The sequence below is a fragment of the Daphnia carinata genome, chromosome 5 (assembly GCF_022539665.2).
Source record: "Daphnia carinata strain CSIRO-1 chromosome 5, CSIRO_AGI_Dcar_HiC_V3, whole genome shotgun sequence".
In the NCBI taxonomy this organism is placed as follows: domain Eukaryota; kingdom Metazoa; phylum Arthropoda; class Branchiopoda; order Diplostraca; family Daphniidae; genus Daphnia; species Daphnia carinata.
Window position 1 is genome coordinate 138,099 of NC_081335.1, and position 23,567 is coordinate 161,665.

A 23,567-nucleotide genomic window follows, 5' to 3' on the forward strand; every position below is an offset into this window, starting at 1 on the left:
TATTTCATTCGGCCCTATGTCAGAACAGAAATGGAAAAAAAGGTAAAACGTTTGCCGACGTTGGGGCATGGACGAAAATAGCGTCTGCTCTTGTTTGCAAACAAAATTTCTTGGCAAAACTACAGTGAACGTATCCGAAACAGGTCTATTGCCCCACCTTAAGATCGTTACTATTCAAATAAAAAATGACATTTATATTTTTTTGGGTTTTAATAGGTGTATAAGTGTAAAAACAATTCCGTACAGATAACAAAATTATAATGGGCGACTTGATTACTTTCATTGCAAGTAGCTCTATGAATCATTTCATCATTCTCGTGTGGCCGACAAGGAAAAAGTCAAGGCAGAACTCATCAATCCAAACAAAAAAAAAATGCAGAAAACAATGAAGGGGCATGGAGAGGAAACAAAAAACAAGGAAATATTTTTGGGTGGGGGGGGACGACGTAAAGGAATCAAATGGCCACGGGTTTTCTCAAACGTTTTGCAGTCCATCCAATTCGCCAGGCCACGAACGAACGAAATGCTTTTTTTCTTTCTTGAATGTACAACACACACAATGAACGCAAAAAAAAAAACAAAAAAAAACAACACTTTGAATGGAACGATCGAAACAAGTTCGACGTCATTCGCACACACAGAGGCACACACACGAAAAGAAGAAAAACAACTGAAAAAAAAAAAGCGGCCATTCCAATAGATAGTTCATTTTTTTTTGTTTGTTTGTTTGTACATTTACCATTGCACACGAGACTAAATACAAAGTGAGAAATAAACAGAAAAATTATGTATACTTTTTTTTTTTTTGTTGTTGTTGAAAAAAGGCCAGTCGGATCATTTAGAAATTGTCGAGTTGATCAGTTCATCCATTTGCGGCAATTAGGGGCGCCGCAAAGGCACGGGATTTTGTGGTCGTCTTCAATGTCGAATTTGTAGTCGTAGGAGAGCTGGGCAAATATCAAAACAAAGAATGAACGCTTGCTCTCGATCATGTCAAAAGCAGTAAACTGACCTCTTCGCCTCGTGATATCCTGCGACTGGCAAAAATAATGATCCGCAAATCCCTCTCAACCTCGACGGCCTCTGCGACGCAGTTGGGGTTGCATGAATGGTTGATGTAGCGGGCCAGACCACCGCAGAGCGTGGCGTCAATGACGCGCTGCTCGTCCAGCCGGAACATGTAAATGCCTCGGTTGGCCGCGTCGTAGCGCTTCTCGCGACACTCGGCCAACTCGGCCCGGATCATCTCGCCGATGTACTCGATGACCATCGTGTGTTTCTCAATGTCGCGGGCCGCGTACAGGCCCAGTCCCTGGATCTTGGAGCGGGCCAGGAAAATATTGTGCCGCCACTCCTGTTTCATCTTCTTGTACTGCGAACTCTTCGAGTGGACAAACTGTTTAGAGTAGGGGCCGGGCACATCCACCATGGCTAAACTGCTGGACAAGCTGCTGCTGGTGCTGCTGCTGCTGTTGTTGCTGTTGCTGTTGTTGTTGCTGCTGCTGCTGCTGCTGCTGCCACCGCCGAATGAGGAGGCCGACGTGTTGGATGACGACCTCGACGTGCCCGTCTGTTTTTCGAACACATTTTAATTTGATGAGCTCATTCAAACGGGAGAGGGGCAGAGAAAATTTACCGTCCGCTGGGCGTGGAATCGCTTGAAATGGGTGCGCAGTTTGGGCTCGGAGCGGGCGGCTCCCGTCGGATTGACGGCCAGAGGCAATTCCAGCAGCGGATTGCGCCCGTATTTGAAGTTGTAGTCAGTAAGGGATTCGATGCCGGGCAGCGACTCGAGAACTCGGACGATGGCCGGCTCGGTCAGTCCGAAAAGGTCTTCGCCGTTGAGGAACTGAGGGAAGAGACGGACGACGCCTTCCTGTCGCCGCATTTCCTCGATGGCGCCCAAAATCTGTTGCCAAACTCCTTGGCACGTCCAATCCTGCAAAAACAAAAAATGATCGAATTGAATTGAATTGAATTGAATTGAACTCGTTCATGTCGGTTTAAAAAAAAAGAAAAAAAACGTAGAAAGGGAAATGCTGACCTTGAAGAAGAGGTCGGGTAGGTGCGGCCGGTCGGGTTCCTGGACGACGACGTTGAACTGCGGCCGTCCGTCGCACTCGTCGATGGAGCAGAGGTAGCGGCATCGCTTGTGCACCTGCCGCGGGGACCAGTAGAAACGCACCACCTGATAGCCGATCGGGTAGATGCAGTTGGCCGAATGGAAGGCGGCCAACTGGTGCGGCAGCAGCTGGCCCACCGACAGGAAGGTGAGCGATCCGACGCGCAGCAGGTAACTCTGCTCGCCGTCGGCGTCGGCGTCGAGCGGCTGGCCGAGCGGGCCGGCCACGCCGCCGCTGTGCATGACGGTAGCTACTTGGCGGTTCTCGTCGCGGTTGATGTAGACTCGCCGGAAGACGGACAGCGTCGTCAGCTGCTCTTCTTTGATGTCGACGACTGAAGTGGAGCTGGTGCTGGAACACTTGGGCAGGTGTTGCGAGCAGTAGACGGACTTGTTTTTGAGGAAAACGGCGCCCTCCTTGACGGCGCAGCCGAGATGGAAGACGGACGAGCAGCGCAGCTTGAAACACTTGACGCTGGCCCCGTTGCGGCCGCAGTGGAGGCACGTCTGCGTCAGGCTCTGCTTCAGGGCCGCGTCAACGTTCATCAGGGCCCCGTTGACCATCTCGAAGACGTCCTCGTGCCACAGGGCGCAGTTCAGATGCACCCAACGGTCCACGTCGTAGTTGATGAGACGGGCAGGACCGTCAGAGACGCCGTCACCATGTCCGTGGCAAAAGAGACACTGACGCTTGTCCGTCGCCTTCTCGCCTGTCGGCCGGATGCAGATGGCCGCCCTGTACAGCATCTCCGTCAGCTCATTCTCCGTCATCTTCTTGGTTAAGTTGCCCGGCTGGTGGTGGTGGTGGTGCTGCTGCTGCTGCTGTTTCCTGGCCAGCTGTTGGTGCAAATTGGTCGACCAATTGCGATAGCGGACGCCTTTCCATTTGGGGGCGACGGGAACGGCTGGAGCGAGAGACTGGCCGGCTTGAAGCGGAGCTGGTGCAGCGGCGACGGCGGCGGCTGCGGCTGCGGCCGCTACGACACTGGCAGCGGCCGCGCTGGCCGCCGTGTGGCTGTGACTGGATAGAGTGCCAGCGTCGTGCGCGTGCGCTTGTCCTTGCCCTTGTGCTTGTGCTTGTCCTTGGCCGACGATGCCGCTGATGTGGGCCACGACGGCGTTGGCTTCTTTAGCTTCGATGGCCGACGGGCGCGTATTATGGGCCACGGCGAACTGGACGAAACAGGCCGACGAGCAGAAATGGTAGTCTTCCTCTTCGCCGTCCGGATCGTTGGGATCGGCCGTCGTCGTCGTCGTCGGCGTCGTTAGTTGTTTAGGGTCGAGAGCGGCCGTGTCGAGGCCGGCCGAAAAGAGCTGCGCCTTCTTGGTGATCTTGTTGCTGTTGCCCAAAATGACGACGTCGCAATGGCGGCAGAATTTGGCCGTGCCGTTCAGGATCGATTGAATGTCGACGGGCGCTCCTTCCTTGCCGTCTTTGCCTTTGAAACGATAGAGGCCGAGACGTTGCGACGGACCAGGCGGACCACCACCACCACCTGCGCCAGGGGCGCTGCCAGCGTTGGGCCGTTCGACGATGCGATAATCGGTGGGAGGTGGAACTCGCAAAAGGGCGGCCAATCGGCACAGCACCTGATTGACGTCTTCGGCCGCCGAGGCGCTCAACGTCAACGTCACTGTCACGTTCGTACTGTCGCGCAGGGGAAGGCCCGACCCAAGGCCGGCCGCCGACAGACCCAAGGCCGACGAAACGGCGAAGCTGCTCGCTTTGCCCGAATGCACGATGCTGCTGCTGCTGCTGCTGTTGTTGTTGTTGTTGTTGCTCGGTTGGTTCTCCGTGTCGAGGCAGACGAGTTGCTTCTTGAACGAGGGCGTCGGCGGTTGAGCGGCCGAAACTGCTGGAACGGTCGGTTGGGCCGTGGCGGCCGCCGGAGGAGGCGCGGGGCGGATGGCGATGGGAGCGCACACGATGATGGGGATGTCGGGCGAGTTGCAGTAGCTGCTGCGCCTGGACGAGGTGGCGTCGTCGGGACTCTTGCAGTTGGGCTGCCTGTCCGCCGCCGACGACGACGTCGATGAGTCCATGGCCAAGTCGATGAATCGAAGGCCGGGGAAGCGGACGATCGGCTCCGGCAAGACGCATTCGGGCGACGAGGAACTGACGACCGTGTCGGGAGTGTCGGCTCCTCCTCCGTCGCCCCTGCCGCCGCCGCCGCCGCCGCCGCCGCTGTCCAGCAAGATGGAACAGCTGGAACTGCTGCGGCTGTTTCGCGCTGGGTAATCGTCGTGATGGTGGCGCGATGACGACGACGGATCCCAACGTGGCCAAGCGAATTCTTGGTGGTAGAAGCCTCTCTGATTGCTGCTGTTGTTGTTGTTGCTATTGTTGGCCAGAGATGGCGCTGGCGGTGGGACAGCATTGGACGCATTGGAAGAGGAGGAAGAGGAGGAGGAGGAGGCGGCGGCGGCGGCGGCAGCAGCAGCAGCAGCAGAAGCAGGTAGCGGTTCGACGTCGCCAAACGGACGCGTGTTGTAATAGTCGGAAACGCCGGGCAGGTAGGCCGAGCCGTACGAGCCTTTGAGCAAGCCGTTGCGATCCATTTTGGCCGCTGCTGCTGCGCTCCAGTTCGAGTAATTGCCGTTGGCGTTGCCGTTGCCGTTGCCGTTGTGGCTCTGGCTTTGGATCTTGGAGGCGAAGGGCGTCAGGTCGCCGGCGCCAAAGACGGAGGTGGCCGTCGACGAGACGCAACCTCGTCCCAGTTGAGGCTCTTGGACGGTGAGCGGCGGCAGGGCGGCGCGGATGTGCGCCATGACCGACTCGACGAAGGCGTCGTAGTCGACAATCTCCTCGTATTTTGAGCCTTTGCGGCTCCTCTTTTTGGCCGACGCGCTGGCCGTCTGCGATGGCACAGCGGCGGCGGCGGCGGCCGCCCCGCTGCCCGACGATGCGGTCGTGGGAGTGACGGGGGCCGAGCCCGGCGCGTTGACGTTGTTGTTGGTCGGGTGGCCACCGACCGACAGTGGCGCCGTGGCGTTGGCTGCTGCTGCTGCTGCTGCGGCGGCGGCGGCGGCTGTTGTCGGATGGTTGGTGGACGCGTTGGCGGCGGCCGGAACGCTAACACCCGACAGGCTGACTGCGGTCGCGTTGGCCGACGCGTCTGGTTTGTTGTGAGCGACGCTCTGCCTGCGCTTCTGCTGATATTGGCGTCGCTTCATTTTGCGCATTTCCTCGCTCGTCGCCGTTGCTGTCGTTGCTGCTGTTGTTGTTGTTGTTGTCGTCGTTAATGGGAGGCTGGTCGTTTGAAGAGATCGGCCGGCGCCTTGTTGTTGTTGTTGTTGTTGTTGGGTCCACGGGCACCTCCGACGTCGACGTCGAGGACGCGGTGACGGAATCCATCGAGTGTTCGCTTTCGTCTTGCTCCATTTTGACGCTAGATGGCGTTAGCTGTTGCGCCAGCTGTTCTGCTTCCTGTTTCACAACGACCCCTTCGCGTCGCTGCTGTTGCTGTTGTTGGCTGGCGACGGCAGCTCTGACCATGGCACCGGCCGGCCGGACCGCGTTCGCTTGCTGCTGACTGGGCGTGGGCGTGGGCGGCTGCGGGACGCGAGACACCATCTGCGCCATTTGAGAGGGCGGAATGTGAGCGACGGCCAACGAGGAGGGCGCGATGGGCTGCGCCAGCTGCGAAGCCAACGAGGTGGCCGCCCCGAAAAGCGAACGCGAGGCCGAAGGTGTTGCCTGCGCGCTCGTCGTCGTCGTTGCCTGCGACCAACTGGCCGCCACGCCGCTACTATTGGCGTTTGCGGCCGTTGCGTAATGGGTGGCCGGACCGGACGACGAAACGACGGGCACTTTGCTCGGCGTCAGCGGTTTGGCCAGCAAACCCATCAGCGAGGTCGGCTTCGTTGCTGCGCTAGTGGTAGTGGCAGTGGTAGTGGCAGTGGCAGTGGCGGTGGCGTTGGCGGTGGAGGTGGAGGTGGCTGTGGCAGTAGCCATCGTCGTCGTCGTCTTCGTCGTCGTCGTCGTCGTCGTCGTCGTTGACGCGCTGCTCGTTGTCGTCGAAGATGCGCTGGACGCAGGTGAGGCGGTCGACAAAGTTGCGCTGGGCGCCGACGAGGCGGCGGCAGCGGCGGCCGCAGCCGCTGCAGCAGCCGCCGGTCCTTGCAGCAACTGCTTCAACAAGGCGTTCTAAACGGGAGGCCAAACATGAACAATGACATCAAATTGACAATTGGCCGGTGAATTAGCAAAAGTTAGGAAAACGGACAATTGACAATCACCTGCTGCTGTTGCTGGACGAGAAGCGGATTGCTTTCCTCGGCAGGTGCCGATTGCGACGCGTTCTTGTTGGTCGCCACCTGTTCGTCTTGGTCGCCTTTCTCCTGTTTCACCACCACCACCACCTGAGTGGCTCGCTGTTGTTGTTGTTGTTGTTGCTGTTGTTGCTGGCCTTGCGCCGCTGCTGCCACTCGTTGCGCGTGGGCGGGCGTCGTGGCAGACGTGGCGTTCAACGTCAACGTGGGCAAAGGGCGTTGGCCGACGTTGAGCGGCGACGTCAAGCGATGAGCGACGGGAGCTCGGACTAGGATCGACGTCGGGACCGAGACGGTGCGCACCGACGTCATGGCAACCGAGGCCATCGACATGGGCATCGACATGGACATGGAGACCGTCGTCGGCTGGCCAGCATGCGACTGGGCGGCGGCGGCGGCGGCAGCGGCAGGTGCGTTGGCGATGGGCACGGCCGACAGGGTGACCGTCGTCACCGTCGTGGCGCCCGACGTCAAACTCGACGACTTTGGTGCCAGCGTCTTGAGCGACACGGTCGACGTGGGCAACGTGACGGCCACGGCAAGTGACGACGACACCGGCGGAACAACGACGGCCAGAGGCGGCGCTGCGGCCGTCGTCGTGACTGGCGGAGGAACGACGACGACCGGCGCTTCAACCGGCCGGGTCGCTCTCGGCGTTTCCTGCGCCACCTGAGCTGGTGCCTGTGACGTCGCTTCAGCAACGGCAACGGCAACGGCAACGGCAACGGCTTTTGTTTCATTGCGATCGACGACGCTGGCCGGCACGGCATCTGCATCTGCATCTGCCACCGGGGCGACAGTGGCAACGGCTTCCACACGCGCCTCTGCATCCGCGGCTAAAGGTGATGCACCAACAGGTGCTACTCTCGTCAGCTGGACGCTTTCGTCCGGACGAGCAGCCAGTGGCGGCGTCGCCAAAGGGCCAGCGCCTCCTTGCACGTCTCCGTCCATGGCTGGCGCACTCGTCTCTGCAGACAACTCGCACGTCGTCGTCGTCCTCTTCTCCTCGCCTTGACCTGCGTCTCGTTCCCTTTCCGCCTGTCCGTCCGTTTCCTTTGCCGAGTTGGACTTTGGTTGCACAGTCTCTGCGCAATGTCGCTGTGGCCGCGTCTCTTCTGGCATCTGCTCTTCCGGCTCGATCGACTCGATCGACTCGACCGCCACTCGGAAGGACGACACCGTGCCAACGTTGGCTTGGTCCGCCACGCCAGTGCCGGACGGCGCACCCGTTGGCGTCTCGCAAACGCTCGCCTTCTCCTCTTCACCTTTCGGCTCGTCGAGTCGAGGCCTTACGACGCCTTGTGCCGTGTGTGCCGTGACGGCCGAGGGTGCCTGTCGCGTCCTGTCGGCTTCTGCAACGACGGGCAGCGGACGGGGAGAAAGTGGGCCATCGGTGCCGCCTCCTTTCAGGCCGATCTTGGCGAAACCAAACGAATCGTATTGCAACCAGCAAGGGGCTACGTTCATCGTTGAAGCCATTCCTCCTCCTCCTCCACTTGCGCCCGCGGCCGGTTCGCAAGACTCGGCCGTCTGATTGGCCGGTGCAGATTGTTGTTGCTGTTGCTGTTGCTGAACAGGTTGAGGTGCCGGGCTCTGAAGGGGCGACGGGGCGGCGCTTGCGCCTGACGGTTCGACCGACAACTGCTGCTGCAGGCTGACTGGAGTTCCAGGGCCTCGCGGTCTCATGGCCGCACTGTAGTTGCTGCTGTTGTTTCCGCCGTATGGCACGGGCTGGTGATGTTGTTGTTGCTGTGCTTGCTGCTGTTGCACGTTGTACTGTGGCTGTTGCTGCATCGGTTGTCCATTGTTGCCGTACGTCTGTTGCTGTGGCTGGAAATGGCCCTGCGGTTGTTGTTGCTGTTGTTGTTGCTGGTGGTTCAATTGGCCCTGGACAGCTTGTTGGTGCATCTGATGCTGGCCAGGCGATGGCTGCTGCTGCTGCTGCATGTTAAACTGTTGTTGCTGTTGCATCAACTGTTGTTGTCTCTGCATTTGCATTTGCTGCGCCTGTTGCGGGCTGACTTTGATCGGCTGTTGCTGTTGTTGCATGGCCTGTTGCATGTTGGGTTGCATGGGCGCGTGTTGTTGTTGTTGGATGTGCGCCGCCTGGTGTTGCAGTGCCGACGCCATGGGAAAACGCTGACGGATCATCATCACAGGCTCTCCTCCCGACTGAACTTGGCCGCCCTGTTGTTGTTGCTGGACAACATTAGCGGGTCGAACGAAACGTTGCTGAGTCACCATCTGCTGTGTGCCAGGCTGCTGTTGCTGCTGCATCACCTTCGCAATCAACATTTCAATTCAAAACCAAAGTTAGTAATCATCATTCTTTTTTTATGGGGATCAAATCCAAACCAACCACGTGCTGCTGCTGTTGTTGCATGTTCCCCGTAGGCCTTTGCATCATTACTTGGCCAGCTCCACCTTGTTGCTGCTGCATTTGTTGATGTTGGTGGTGTTGGTGTTGTTGTTGTTGCTGCATCATCTGATCAACGTACTGCTGCTGTTGCTGAATGGGTTGGCGAATCATCACGCCAGGGCCGGCAAGTCCCATCATCCTCACACCACCACTGGCCACGTTCTGTTGCGCGTTTTGCATTTGTTGCTGTTGCTGTTGTTGTTGTTGCTGCTGCTGTTGGGGCGACGGTAAGCGGGGAGGGTGCGACTGCGGAGACGCCAAACGCATGGCCATGGCAGCTGGACCTTGGCCAGTGCCAACGACGTTGGCATGATGCTGCCCAGCCTGGCCCATCACGTTGCCGACCGGCTGCGGCGAAGCCATCGGTCCCGGACTGAACGGGCTGTTGAGCGCCACGACGTCGTTGTTCTCAGAGTGTTGAGACAGCGGCGTCCCGACTTGTTGTTGCTGCTGGCCCATGCCTCGAGGCGACGACGAAGACATTTGCATTTGCACTTGCTGACTGACTGGGCCAACGCTGCCAACAGACACCGTGTGCGGTGAAGGCATCGGGCTCGCTTGTTGCTGTTGTTGTTGTTGGCCCGCTCCGCCGGGAGTCATGGGACCGGGCGTCATGGGGCCGCCGCCACCTATGGAGCCGTGAGGTGAGTGGCTCATCATCAACGACGGTGAGGGCGATGGCGCCGGCATCGGACGCTGCTGCTGCTGCTGCTGCTGCTGCTGTTGTTGTTGTTGTTGTTGCTGGCCTTGTTGCTGGCCTTGTTGTCCGGCAACCCTACCAGGCATTTGCATCTGCGGGCTAGGGGACGGTTGGGGCGTCGTCATCATTTGCGCCGGACTGGCCACTTGGTGCATCATGCGCGGACTCTGAACTGGTCCGCCACCACCGCTCGACGCTGCTGCCACTTGCGGACTCGATGGGCACATGGGCGAGCCGTGAGGGTGCTGCTGCTGCTGTTGCTGCTGTTGTTGTTGTTGCTGTTGCTGATGCTGCTGTTGTTGTTGGCGTATCTGTTGAAACTGGACTTGCTGGCCAACGACAACGTTGCGGTTGGGTTGCATCATGTGCATCGGTTGGCCGGGCTGTTGCATCGCCTGGACCATGTGCGCGTGATGTTGTTGCTGCTGGGCCGGGTGAGGTGAGGCGGCATTCGGCCCGCCCACGTGTTGCTGCTGCGGACTCATCATGACCATCATGTTGGTGTTGGCCGGTTGTTGCTGCATCATCTGGCCGTGCATTGGCTGAGGGTGCACTTGTTGTTGTTGCGGCGTCATGGGCGGACGCAACGGGCCCATGTGGCCGACGGGCGACAAGAGCGGATGAGGCGACTGCGGCGTACCCGATCGGCCGCCAACGACACCCATCCCTGCCGCACCCCTGGGGCTGGCCTGCTGCGCGTGCGGCTGCTGGCCTTGCTGCTGGCCTTGCTGCTGGATCTGCAAGTGCAACTGCTGCGCTTGGCCGAAAGCGGCGAAATTGCCCGACGCATCGGGCACGACGGCCAGCGGCGACGGCGACGGCGGGGCAGGCAATTGCGGCTGGCCTTGGCCGGCTGCTGCTGGGCCGCCGCCGCCGCCACCGACGACGACTTGGACACCTTGCCGCTTTTGCTGTTTGTTCCTGTAGTCCTGGAAGAGCATCGTGTGCTGCCTGGCCTGTCGTCGGACTTGGTCCAGCGACTTTTGCAGTCCCTGTTGCTCGGTGGTGATGCGGTCCAGCTCGGCGGCGTCCGCGTCGTTCAGCTCTTGGTTGTTTTTGCGTAATTGCCTCTGGCGGCTGTTGAGCGACTTGCGCTGCTTCCGCAACTTGCTGACTTCCGTTTCGTAGTAGGTCTGGTGTTGCCGGATCTGTGCCATTGCCACCCAACACATCAACACATCAACATTAACGTAGCCGTAGGGAGAAGAGAGAGAGAGAAAAAAAAAAAAAAAATAGATACGTACGAGATGCTGTTGCTGGACGAGCCACTGGTCGTAGGCCAGCTGCTGTTGTCGTTCCGCTTCGTTGGTCACGTTCTCTGTGGGAGCGGCCATGGCCGCCAGTAAGGGGGGAGGCAACGGGGGCCGAGCGGCCGGCGTCGACGCGTTCGATTGAGATTGTAAAAGGGCCGGATGGAGTCCCGGATCGGCCGTTGGAGGCATCGAGGCCGAACCGGGCGATCGTTGCTGATGCACGTGCCACTGCTGTTGTTGCTGTTGTTGTTGCTGTTGTTGCTGCGGTTGCTGTAGCGGCTGCTGTTGGTGGTGGTGCTGAATGGGCGGACCGGCACGAATAAAAGGTTGTTGTTGCTGCTGGTTGATGAGGTGCGGATGATGGGCCACCGGCTGGTAGTTGCCTTGCGGCCTGTGCATCTGCATCTGCATCTGCTGTTGCTGTTGCTGTTGTTGTTGTATCTGCTGGTGTTGGACGACATTGGGAGCGTGCGGATGCTGGAAAAGTTGCTGTTGTTGTTGATGTTGCGGGTGCTGGACTTGGCTCGGGTGCACGTGAACGTGCTGCTGTTGGTGCAAGTGGAGCTGCTGCTGCTGCTGACGCTGTTGATGCTGTTGATGCTGTTGAACATGATGCGGCTGCTGCTGCTGCTGCACGAGATGAGGATGAAGGGAAGCCGGAGGCGAGAGCGAGACCGACGGACCGCCGGCCAACACGTCCGCTTTCAATTTCTCAAAATCCGTGTCTGACAGGAAGGGTTTCTCGGGCGTCGATCCGATCGGCGCCGACTGACCGATGGCCGTTGCGAACGGTTGTTGTTGTTGCTGTTGCTGTTGCTGTTGCTGCTGCTGCTGGTGTTGCATGTGCTGCCTCTGCAGTTCCCTCTTCTCCTGTTCCAGCAAGTCCTCCAGCAAAAGAGGCTGTTCCTGCTGAGCCCAATACAATCAGAATTTGGGCACGTGTTGTGGACGAACACAAAGCATATCGAGACGAGGCAAAAGCCACCCAAACACGAAGGAAAATTTTACAAAACAAAAAAGCGGGGAAAACGGAGAAGCAGACGGGCTGACAGACAGACAGACACGACGGACGGACGGACGGAAGGACAGGCAGGCAGAACAGCACAAGCCAAAAGATATGCGGCTGCTCCTCACCTGTAAGAGCAACGATCGCCTTTGTTGCTGTTGCTGTTGCTGATGGTGGTGTTGGTGTTGGTGAAAGCCGGCCGGAAGAGAAGGAGCTGGCGAAGGTGGAGCAACAGATGGAGCAGGAGGTGGCAGAGGTGGCAGAGGTGGTGGAGGAGGAGAGACCAAATAGACGGGACTGGCCATGGCGTTGGGTGGAGAAGCGTGGACGACAAGGCCGCCGTTACCATTGGCATTAGCATTACCGACACCGGGACGGACCACACAACCGTAGGCCAGCTGTAGTATAAGCCAAGACGTATAGTAAAAGGAGCAAGAAATGCAAGAAACGGGCAAGGCCGTTTTTTCAAAAGGAGGGAAAGGAGGGAAAGAAGGGAAAGAAGGGAAAGAAGGAAAGAGGCAAGTCAGACAAGAGAAGGCAAGGCATTTCTCATTTCTCATTGACAAAAAGATGAGAAACGAATGAAACAAATCAAAAAAAAAGCAAAATGCAAAAACTCACGTGTGCGCTGGACGAAGCTCTGGGCGTGCCCGGGTAAGGAGGCGGTGGGCCGCGATAGGGCGGCGGAGGTTGAGCCGCTTGTTGCGGGTTGTAACCTGAAACGCCAGCGAACGGCTGCTGCTGCTGCTGCTGCTGCTGTTGTTGTTGCTGTTGTGGTTGCATTGCAGGCCCAGGAGAAAGGCCAACCGACTCGGGCCCTTGCATGTGATGTCGATGAAGCTGCTGCTGCTGCTGCTGCTGCTCGGCTTCCGCTTTCAATTGTTGTTGCTTCTTTTGCTCCGTCAGTTCCAGCAGTTTCGCCTGGAACTCGTTCATGTCTTGCGCCACCTTGGCCGCCTTCTCCTCCGCTTCCTTCTGGCGACGCGACAACTCGTCGGCCGTCAGCTGCTCGTTGGCCACCCGTTGGTGACTAGGCGTCGCATCGTCTGCTGCAGCGCTCGTCGTCACCGTCGTCGTATTCGATGTGGCAGTCGACGTCGTCGATGTGCCGTCCAATTCACTCGCATCGGCGTATTCCAAAATGTTGAAGTCGCCGGGGCTGTCGCCGGCGGCGGCGCCGCCGTTGGCGGCCAACGACGACGACGACGAGCGGTGGCCGGCGTGATCGTCTTGGCCGGCCCCTCCGCCCATCACGTCGTCCATGGCGTCGTGCAATTCCGGATCGGCGTATTCCAAAATGTTGAAATCGTTGCCCAGTCCGAGGAGTTCGTCGTCGTCGACGCAGCCCAGTCCCAAATCGCCGAAATCGTCGTCGGCCGGATCGTGTTGTTGTTGTTGTTGCTGCTGTTGTTGTTGCTGATGATGCAGGTGGTTTGCGTTGTGAGACTCGGCGGCGGCCAAAACGGCCACAGCGCAAGGCGTCGGTGCCTCATCGTCCATCATTTCCGCCTTCATCGGCTGTTGCTGTTGCTGCATGAGCGGCTGCGCGTGTTGTTGTTGTTGCTGCTGCTGCTGCATGGCCATCGGGTGGACAGCGGACTGCATCGGCTGGTGTTGCATAACGGCGCCCGGGTACATTGGCCGCATGCCGACGTGTGCGTGTTGCATGTCTTGCTGTGGCTGTTGTTGCGCGTGAACTTGTTGCTGGTGCACTTGTGGAGGGCCGACAGCACGTTGCATCTGTTGTTGTTGTTGTTGTTGTTGATGATGCTGCTGCTGTTGTTGCTGTTGTTGCTGCTGCTGCATCATCATCATTCTCATACGGGGATCGGCTAAATGGACCTGGAACTGTTGCTGCTGTTGCGGCTGCGGCTGTTGCGATGCACCAACCACTTGAATGGGTTGGCGGAATTCGGCCGAACCGGGTTGGAACCCACGTGGCCTAACCTGTTGTTGTTGTTGTTGCAGCTGCTGCATTTGCATTTGCATTTGCATGTGCTGCTGCTGTTGTTGTTGGTGCTGTGGCGACATCATGCGGGGAGGGCCCTGCATCGGCTGTTGTTGTTGCAAGACTGCGCCCTGCCCTGCCCCATTCGGCCCGCTGGCACCTGGCGGCAACGGGTAGCGGAACTGCGGCCGTTGTTGCTGCATAGCAAAATGTTGTTGTTGTTGTTGTTGCTGCTGCTGCTTGGCTGGGGCTGCGTTCATCATACCACCGTCGTCTTCTCTTTTAATGTTCTCTGACTTGACCAAGTGCGTTGCCGGTTGGCGATGTTGTTGTTGTTGTTGTTGCTGCTGCTGCGCTTGCGGCTGCAAATGTTGGCGCTGGAGCAAATCGCGAAGTTGCGGCCGCGACGGGTCGACGGCGACGGCAGTCGAAGGATCCACCACGTCCACTGCGACGTCTGGCGGCCCAATCGACTGTTGCGGCTGGAGCGGCGGCGCGTTGGCCGGCCCGCGGACCATCAACACCTGACCGGCTGGTGCCACAGGTTCGCCGGGCGCTCGCACGCGCGACACTTGAATCGGCGCGGCGAAACTGCCTCCCACTTGCTGTTGGTTGGACATGGCCGCTTGTTGTTGTTGTTGTTGTTGCTGCTGGTGGTGCGCCAGAGCTTCGGGCGGCGCCGTTGGGATGATGGCCATGGAACCGGTGGCGACTGAGACGTGGCCGCCCAGCGCGACAATCTGCGCTCCGTTGGCCAACTGTTGTTGGTGTTGTTGCTGTTGCCTGAGCGCTTGCAATTGTTTCCACTGTCGCTCCTGTTCCGTCTCGACAACGCCGCGACGAGGAACGGCCATCGGCGGTTTCTCCATTTCCTTTTGCCACACCATCAACCAAACGAAAAGAGAAAAAAAACAAAACAAAACAAATCAAAATGTTTACATTTGAAAGGCAGGAGAGAAACAAAAGAAAATCGAATAAAGAAACGGCCAAACTAGTCAACAGAAAAGGGAAGAAAAAAAAAAAAAAAAAAAACGAACGACGTGACAACAATAATCGATCCATGGCTTTTTTTTCCGACGTATCCAAACCCTATTTTTTTTTAAATTTTTTTTCAAAAAAAAAAAAAAAAAAGGAAAAACTAAAATCCGAAAGTCCCATCCACCACGTCGATGGACGAAATCAATCAGAACAATCCAAATCTTTTTCCAGAAATAAATCAAACAAAAAGAAAACGGCCGATGAACAACGTCCGGGGAGACGAAATGCGAAACCGACGTATAGGAAGATGATGACCGAAAAGACATGCACATCGATGGGCCTCAATTGCTCCACACTCATGCGGGATGCGAAGCAGGAAGCAAGTTTGTTTTAAACGAATGGAGAGTAAAAAAAAAAAAAAACAAAAAAAATAATAAGGCAAATAAAAAGGAAAATCATAAGGGGGCCGGGGGCCGACAACAAATCCATCGAGAGGTCATTCCAAAAACAAAAACAAAAACAAAAAAAAAAAACACATCCGCATTCCACACGAATTGTCACGGATTTGACATAGGCCTACGAGTTCATTAGATTATACTGATGCCATTACAGCTGCAAGCTGACGATGAAGCTGCTGCTGATGTTGCTGGACAGCCGCTGGGTGGTGGGCGAGGTAGTGCTGAGGCAGGTGCAGCTGGGCCTGCTGCTGCTGCTGTTGTTGATGATGATGCGGTGGCACCAACGCAGATTGGCCACCACAACTAGCGCCAGTAGCGGCGAGATTCGGCAGCTGACTAGTACTGCTGCCGCTACTTGCAGCGTTGCCGATAGATGGCAGAGTGCGCATGATCTCTGAAGGCGTTAGGACGCGAATGCCGTGCAACTCGACGCTGCTGCTGCTGCTGCCGCCGCCGCTGATGGCAGTCCGGCCAACGAACGCGTCTTCTTTCTCCGCGGCCGTCTCTTCTTCGGCCAACGGCATCGACGATGACTTGATGCTGATGGCCGTTGTCGTCACCATCGTCGTCGACGACGAAGACGAGCTGAAACGGCAACTGGCGGGAGCCATCGAATCGGCTACCGTCACAACGGCCAGCGTTGGAGGGCCGCGTTGGCCACAGCCGTTCACCGACGGGTCATTGGAGCCGTTGGACGAATTGGATGGCGACGGCAATTCGGCCCCAGACGGACCAGGTGAGGCGGTGGCAGAAGAAGAAGACGACGACATGTTGCGCTGCAGCGTCGGCGTCGCACCATCGCCCATCGACTGCTTCGTCAGACGGACGGGCAAAAGGAAGGCATAAGGGAAAATGAAAGCCCGACACCGACAGCAGGGCGAAAACAGACGGACACTGAGAACATTTCAGTATGTTTCCCCCCCCCCCCCGCCCTTTTCAAGTGGACGATCTCATTGACGATGGACGGACGAGTAAAGACAAAACGGAACGCAAACCAAGAAGGAAATGACAAGAGACATTTTTTTTGAGGGGGGGGGGGGGATTTGGGTGTCAACGATCTCAACTCGAAGATGACCGGACCGATACGCAACGCATCAACGGGAACGTGTGGCATAGACGGGCAGCACTTGATAATTAAACATGGTTGGCCGTAGCCATCTTACCTGCTGCGTTTGCTGCTGATGGTGCGTCTTTTGGAGACGGACGGCAGCCCGGTTTTCGCGCGCCTTTTGCAGGAACGGCGCCTTCTTGTCGGCCGGCAGCGAGCGCCAGATCTTGGCGATCTGTTTCCACCTCTCCGTCCACGCTAGAGGACGTAAGACCAAAATGAGACATTCAATGACATTGCTTTTAGACTTGACATACGGCGTTGGTAAAAAAAAAAAAAACTTACCGGGAAAGTCTCGTTTCAACTCGGGGTGGTTCGTGTTGGCAAAAAGGACGGCCGAAATGGTGGCCGACAAGCCCAACGCTTCGTCCGCCTCCCATTTCAGCGCATTCCTCTGATTGGCCGTGGCTCCGGCGCCGCCATCTCGGTCTTGAAGATCGCCCGAACCGGCTGCGTGAGGATCGCCGCCGCCGGACATGGCCACGTTGCTATTACCCGACGAAGACGGCCACGGGCTCGGCGGAGGTTCAGAGAAGGCCGGACTAAAACCTGGACTGGAACTGTATTCAGAAAAGTAAGGAGAGCAAGGCGGAGGCAATTGCTGTTGCTGCTGTTGCTGTTGCTGTTGTTGCATGTTGGTATTGGGGGAAGCCGTCCCTTGCTGGGAATGTTGCTGGGACAAAGCTCTGACTAGAGCTGCAGGACCACCGGTGGCAACCGGAGGCATCAAGGCACCTGTGCTGCTGCTGTTGCTACTGTTGTTGTTGTTGCTGCTGAAGTTGCTGTTGTTGAAACTGAGACCCGCAGGCATGGAATGTTGTGGTTGTTGCTGTTGTTGTTGCTCTTGTTGCTGTTGCTGTTGCTGCTGCTGCTGGACTGCAGCGCCCATGTGAGCAAAGTCTGCCGATTGCGATTCTTGCGATTCGTCCGTCAGCACTCCCTTGAAAATGTCCTCGACATCCTTGCTGTCCATGTTGGGCAAGCCGCCCACTTCGATCGTCTCCAAGTTGAGGTGGTCGTTCAACAGAATGTCCGACAACTCGTCGTTGGCGTGCGACTCTTGCAGCTGACTGGACACCTGGTGGCCGCGTCTCGTCGGCGAGTCCCCTTCCAATTCCAAGGCGTGATCGCCATGCACGCCATGCACGCCATCGTCGCCGACGTGGCATCCCACAACGTCGCTCTCCTTCATGATCGAATCCACCAGGTCGTCCGAGTCGGCCAGCAGGTCGCCGGCCAAAGGCAAAATGTCTTTCAGCGCTTCCTCTTCTTCTTCCTCGTCGTGCATGTCGGTTGGCGCCGCGTCATCCTCGATCGCTTCAGGTTTGACGGCAGCGCTGACTTGGCCGGCAGGGACGGGCCGGCCAACCACAGCGGCTGGCGCAGCAGGCAAAACATCGGATGGCCGCCTGTTCTGCGTCTGCATCTGCGTCTGCGGTGACGATTGGACCGACGCGGCCGCGCTCACAGGGGTCTGCTGTTGCGGCGCCAATGCGGCCACGGCGAGCGGAGTCGATCGCCTCTCCAAATCGGCCACTTCCTCCTTCGACAGGTAAATGATGGACGGGTTTCTGACGGCTGGAATGGCCACGTCGTCGGTCGGCTCAGAGTCGCTACCGCTGGCCCTGGCCGTCTGCGAGTCATTGGCCGAGTCGCTCAGGAACGAACTGCAGTTGCTGTTGTTGCTCGGCTTGGGCAGGAGAAGGAGATCGCGGCCGAAAAAGGCTTCCTGCAGGTAGGCCGGATACGTTTCGGCCAGCTTGTTCTTGGCCTTCCGTCTCTGCGGTTTCCGTTTGGGTTTTTGGCCGCCCACGCAGCCGCAGCCGCCGCCGCCGCTTCGGCTGCTGCCTGGTCGATGGCTGCGGCCACCAGCGCCGCCGTCGTCGACGGCTGCGACGCCGCGGCGCCCGCCTCCTTCAGCTGCTGCAGAGTGACTTCGGCCGTGTTGTAATTGTCCAGCGCATCCTCTTCTTTGTCTTTGACGCGGGCCCAGGGCCGTCGCACCTGGAAGCCGCCGATGCCCAGCTTCTGCATGTTGCGCTGCCTCTTCTTACGCAGAATCAGCGCTCCGTTATCGCCGTGCACGATGGCGTAGCCGTCCGGCACGTCCGGCATGCGACCATCCTCGCGCGGGGTCAAGACCGTCCCGTCTTTGAAGAGCGGGTCCAGTCCGTCGGCACCGTCCGCCTGAGCTTCGTCGGCCGCGTCAGATTCCAGCGATTTCTTGTTGCGACACCGCCGACGTGGCTGGTCCAGCTGCAGCGATCGCAAGTGGTTCATGCCACCCTCCGACAACGAGACGCCGTCGACGAGGAACTGGCCGGACGCCGACGATTTGGGCCGCGTGGTGTTGGATGACGACCCGTTGGCCAACGACCCGGCCGACTCGTGGAGGCCGGCAACGGGACTAGGTGGCGGGCTGGCCGACGACGATTGCCTGTGATGTCGACTGCCCGCCTGGCTAGAAGAGGCTTGCGCTGCCATCGACGAAGGAGCGGCCAACGCCAAGGCGACGGCCGCGGCGTTTGCGGGGTTGAGGTGCGGCGGCTGCTGGTCGGCCGGCCGGCAGACGAGGCAAGTGTATCCTTCCTCGGCGCAGAACTCGGCCTCGCGCTCGTTGCGAATGAGGTCGCAGGCGGCGTGGAGCCACTGGGAGCACTGCTGGCACTGGATGATGAGCTCGCCCTCGTTGTACGACGACGAGCACGACGGGCAGTTGCGCAGCGAGGCGCAAGGGCCGCACAAGCTCCCGTTGGCCTGATGGGTCCACGTGGCGTTGAGTCCGGGATCGTTGGATCCGCAAACGTGACAAACGGCGCACCATTTGCATTTCCCATTGCCTTGGGGCACGTAGTCGAGCGGCGGCTCCATGCAGTAAATGTGGTAGGAAATGTCGCATTCGTCGCACAGCAACAGACGGGCCTCGTCGTGACGTTCCCCGCACCCCTCGCAAACCGTACTGTCATTGGTTTGAAAAGGAAAATCCCATTAAAAAGATTCGCAATTACAGAGAAGAAATGAAGAGGATGACTCACCAGTCCAGGCAACGCCATCCCTTTTGTAAAATGACTTTGGTGACCTTGACGTTGGCGCAGAACGGATGGTAACACTGAAATGCAAAAGAAATTGAATCATTAACACATTGATATTCAAACGGGCACAGAGCAAAATAAATTTACCTGTCCACACTGAGCGCAGGATATGAGACGGCCTTCCTGGTCGAGCCCAAAAGAGCCGCACATGGCGCAGGCGTCCTGATCGACGACGAAACCATCCGTTGACGAACACAGAATCAACTTGTTCTCCAGACACGGCTCCCCCTCGACGCCGGTTCCAACCGTCGTCGAGACGTTGATCGTTCCAGCTGTGCTTCCACCCGCATTGCCACTTGCGCTACCCGTTCCATCCGCTGGACGTTGTAGTCCTACCCCTGGAGCGCCGAACACGCCCCGCATCTTTGGTTTGGGTCCCCTTTTCCGTCCGAAATCCGCCATCTTGTTGGCCTTCCGGTTATAGGCAGCGCTGCTGGATCCAGCGGCTCCGAAAGACGACGCTTTACCTGATCCTTTCGGCCGTCCACCGGCTCCTCCTCCTCCACCAGCCGTCGTCGTTCCTGCCATTCGTTTTCGTGCAATTTTGCCAGCAGACTGTTGCTGCGACGCCATGACCTTCTGCCCAGCTCGGACGGCTAACGGTTTCGTCTCTTCCGTTTGTTGTTGTTGTTGTTGTTGTTGCAAAACTTCATCCGCGAAGACTGGCGTACGGGGTGCGTCAACATCAAACAACGGAGGTTGTTGCGTCATCTGTTGGGATGGATCTTGGCCCACAGAGCCAGCGTTGACATCTGGCAATGTGGCATCGACGTCCATGCTCGCTTTCGGTGTCGGTATCGGAGACGACACCTTGCACGGTGGACAGAGGTATTCATAATCCGGATTCACATCTTTCTTGCGCTGGACGAGCCCCCGATCGGCTTCTGGATCGCATCCGGAATGGACATATTTCCGACACCGTTGACACTGGCTCATCTCCCGCTGAGAATGGCGATACGCCTTGCCGCACCTGTTTAACCATCAAGATGAGATTAATAAAATTAAAAATCCAATGATCAAATTGACTCACAATGGACAACAGACGCCTTTATTCCGCTGCTGGTAGCAGGAATCGCAGACGGTGAAACAGGCGTGCCATCGCGACGAAGGGCCCGAGCCGGGCGTCCTGGAGCCGCAATCGCCGCAGACGCGACAGTTTTTGCATTTCCACCCGAGTTTCGGGATGTTGGATATCAGCGGCCTGTTTCAATTTCAAAAATTTAATCATTCAAATCCTATAGAGGGAGAAAAAGACAGGGGCTTACCGGACACAGGACGGATGATAATTCTTGTCGCATGTGTCACAAACGAGCATCTTGGTACGGTCAGTCACAGCTTCAGTTCCAGTTCCTTGTTGCGCCGCCGGAGTCCTGCACGTGATGCACACCTTGCACTCGTTACACTGCCAAGCCGTCCGTACTCCTGGGCCTACTCCCAGCCCAACGCACGAGCCGTGGTAGTGTTTGCCGCAAGTCACGCAAAACAGCTGCACCCAACAAAGCCACAGTTTCAATTTCCATAAAAGATTACACAAATAAGATAAATGTCTCTTTACCTGATTGGCCACATTGGAACGCGAACTGCACATACCACAGTTTGCGTCTGACGGACCTGCAACAATCGATCCTTGATGCATGTGATCCGGGCAATGCAACGTTCTTGTTTTAGCATTTAAAAAGGCCTAAACAGGTCGTGTTATATAATCAATTTAAGGTGGGATTTGGATTTTAAAAAACAAAAATAATTACCCCACAACTGACGGCGCAGGGGAAATGAAAAGATTTTTGGCAGCCACTACCCGCAGTCGTCGTGTGTTGACAGGAAAGCGAAGCTCCGAAAGAGCCGCACGAATGGCATCGTAGAGAAGCAGCACGAATGAGGGCCGAATCCGCTCCGGCCACTTCAGGCCAGCTGTTGCCGGAACAAAGTGAGACAATACTCTGGCCAGGGTTGGCTTCGTCGTCGTTGACCACTTTGACACCCTTCGACCAAATGGCGCACATACGGTGGGCATAAAAGTAGCCACAAGGCTCCACGATGGCCAGCAAATCCGGCTCCTCAACGTAACCCACTGCGCTCAACTCTTCCTGCAGTTCAGAACGAAATGATTGCGACGCGTCAAACGACGACGTTCGGCGACCTTTCAACGCTAGACGCGGTTTCTTTATGCCGGATGGTTGCCCAGCTGGGGCCACATGGCTGCCACTACCAACTGAGCCGGGGCCCGACGATGTTTTGGTGTTGACCGCTCCGGCATTGGCAGCCAGCGACTGCAGACGCTCTTCGCTGTGTAACGTGCTCTGACGTAAACTTTCGAAATCTGATCCCACTTCCAGCCTCAGCATTTCGCCTTGTCCGAGCTGGCTGCGTTCGCCCAAGTTGCAAAACGCGCACACTTTGCCTGGCCATGTTTCTTCAATCAATTCCACTTCACTGTCTCCTCCTCCAGTTGACGCTCCAGGATCAGATGCTAAATCCACACCGGAATCAGAAGGCTGCATGAGTGAGCCTCCAGGAATCTCTGCACTGGCAGTCTCTATCGTGGGTGATTGTGATAACGCAGGCACGTCTTCCAAAGCCTTTTTCAAACCTTTCACTGATCCACCAAACACTGACGTCATTCCACTGTTGCTTAAATGTTTTAACTTTACGCTAGGGTTCTTTCTCTGCGTCAACACTCTTCCTACACCACTGAGATCTGTTTTCATGTGTCTCCCTACAACATTATTTTTCTTCAGGTTAAGTGAGCCACTGCCCAGGACTCCAAAGCTTGTCGACACAGTGTGGATTGGGAGTCTCACTGTGACGTTGGAAGCCCCGCTCAAAGTGTCTTCCGCCAAGACTGCACTGCTCCCCCATAATTTGGATAGTGCTTGGCTTGCGGCTTGGTTCGCAGTTTGATTCACATTGTTTATCGATGATGCTCTGGGCAGTTGGGCTGTGCTGTCCAACGTCAGCATGGATTCAAGAAGGGATGAACCTGGTTTGGTGACTTCCTCTCCAGAATCCATCTAAAGAAAATGAAATGAATACAGAAACGAAAAAAAAACAAAGAAAAATTGCATTAGTTAAACACTCAACAACCCCCGTTTGGTGGCGGCAGAGCCTTTGCTTCAAGGCGGGAGAAAGATGGGCGTCCTTGAATCCAAACGCCCCCAACTAAACATCATCACAACGCACCCCCAAGAGCATATATGATACCATAAACTCTTATATCACTTCAATTACATACCTTTCCGAATAATTATCGGCTAGCCGGTGTTGATTTCAACTAGGAAGCATCCTAATATTGTTTAGGAATCCACGACACAATATGAAAACGAAGGGATCCGGGCGCCATATTGTTTGGCTATGGCGTTCCATTAAGCGTTCCGATATTTCCCTCATAGATGGACCCATGAACGAAACCCTCGAGCATTGCACAATGGACTTGGTCAGTGAGCGGGAAAATAGAAATTTTGTGCTTTGAATTCTTTTGATGTCTCATCTTTTTTTTTTCCTTTTGTTATATACTTACCACGTGCTGATGTATTACAATGGTAGAATTTACAATATTAAGGTGCGTATACGTTATCTCACAGCCATGGATTTAACTGACTAAAATAACTGTAGATGACCAATAAGCTATTGAACAGGCAAATATTTTATTTGTTGTACTCATACAAAAAGAGGTATGATAGAGCCTTCCCTGATATAGGTGTACACAGGACCAGATTCAACAAAATTTGGTGACGTGATAGAAATGACGACATACTTCTCACTTTGACCAAACAGTATTGAAAAGATGGTACGAAAAACTTGGGCACATATTTTCACTTTGATTCCTCTAAATAATTCTTCCTTTGCAGAAATGTTTAAGGTGCATAAAACACGTAAAAAAGCTCTGTAATCACCCATCATCGCGCTGCCTCTTTAGGACCATTTCGGTCGGCAGGGTATGCAGTAAAGGCTGAGTCAGTCAAAATCACGGAGTAAATTCCATTTCCGATAGCAGTTTCAAAGATGTAAAGGAAATATCAGATTGCCTAAGTACGTTACAATAGCTAGGCACACAATTGTTAGACAGAGTAGTAAATGCTTTAATTATCCAGTACATGTTGACTGAAGTTGGTGTATCGAAAAACAATGATAAATATCATGTGGCAAGTTCAAACAGCATTTACAGCCCACACAGCAATCAACAAACCACTTTTGCAAGCAAGTACCAAACA

General features: G+C 56.4%; 1 protein-coding gene across 1 annotated transcript; it reads right to left on the reverse strand.

The window, feature by feature from the left end:
* Positions 1-241: 241 nt before the first annotated feature.
* Positions 242-22,747, reverse strand: LOC130695876 (histone-lysine N-methyltransferase 2C-like). The gene is given in 20 exon segments (XM_057518941.2): positions 242-947; positions 1,013-1,570; positions 1,637-1,939; positions 2,045-5,428; positions 5,430-6,269; positions 6,362-8,674; positions 8,754-10,661; positions 10,758-11,675; positions 11,901-12,170; positions 12,394-14,592; positions 16,320-16,462; positions 16,550-18,065; positions 18,068-19,223; positions 19,300-19,373; positions 19,444-20,326; positions 20,387-20,557; positions 20,622-20,842; positions 20,912-21,037; positions 21,105-22,367; positions 22,589-22,747. Coding segments are annotated over 19 exon segments (18,336 nt in total). The 5' UTR covers positions 22,589-22,747; the 3' UTR covers positions 242-857.
* Between the last annotated feature and the right edge of the window lie 820 nt (positions 22,748-23,567).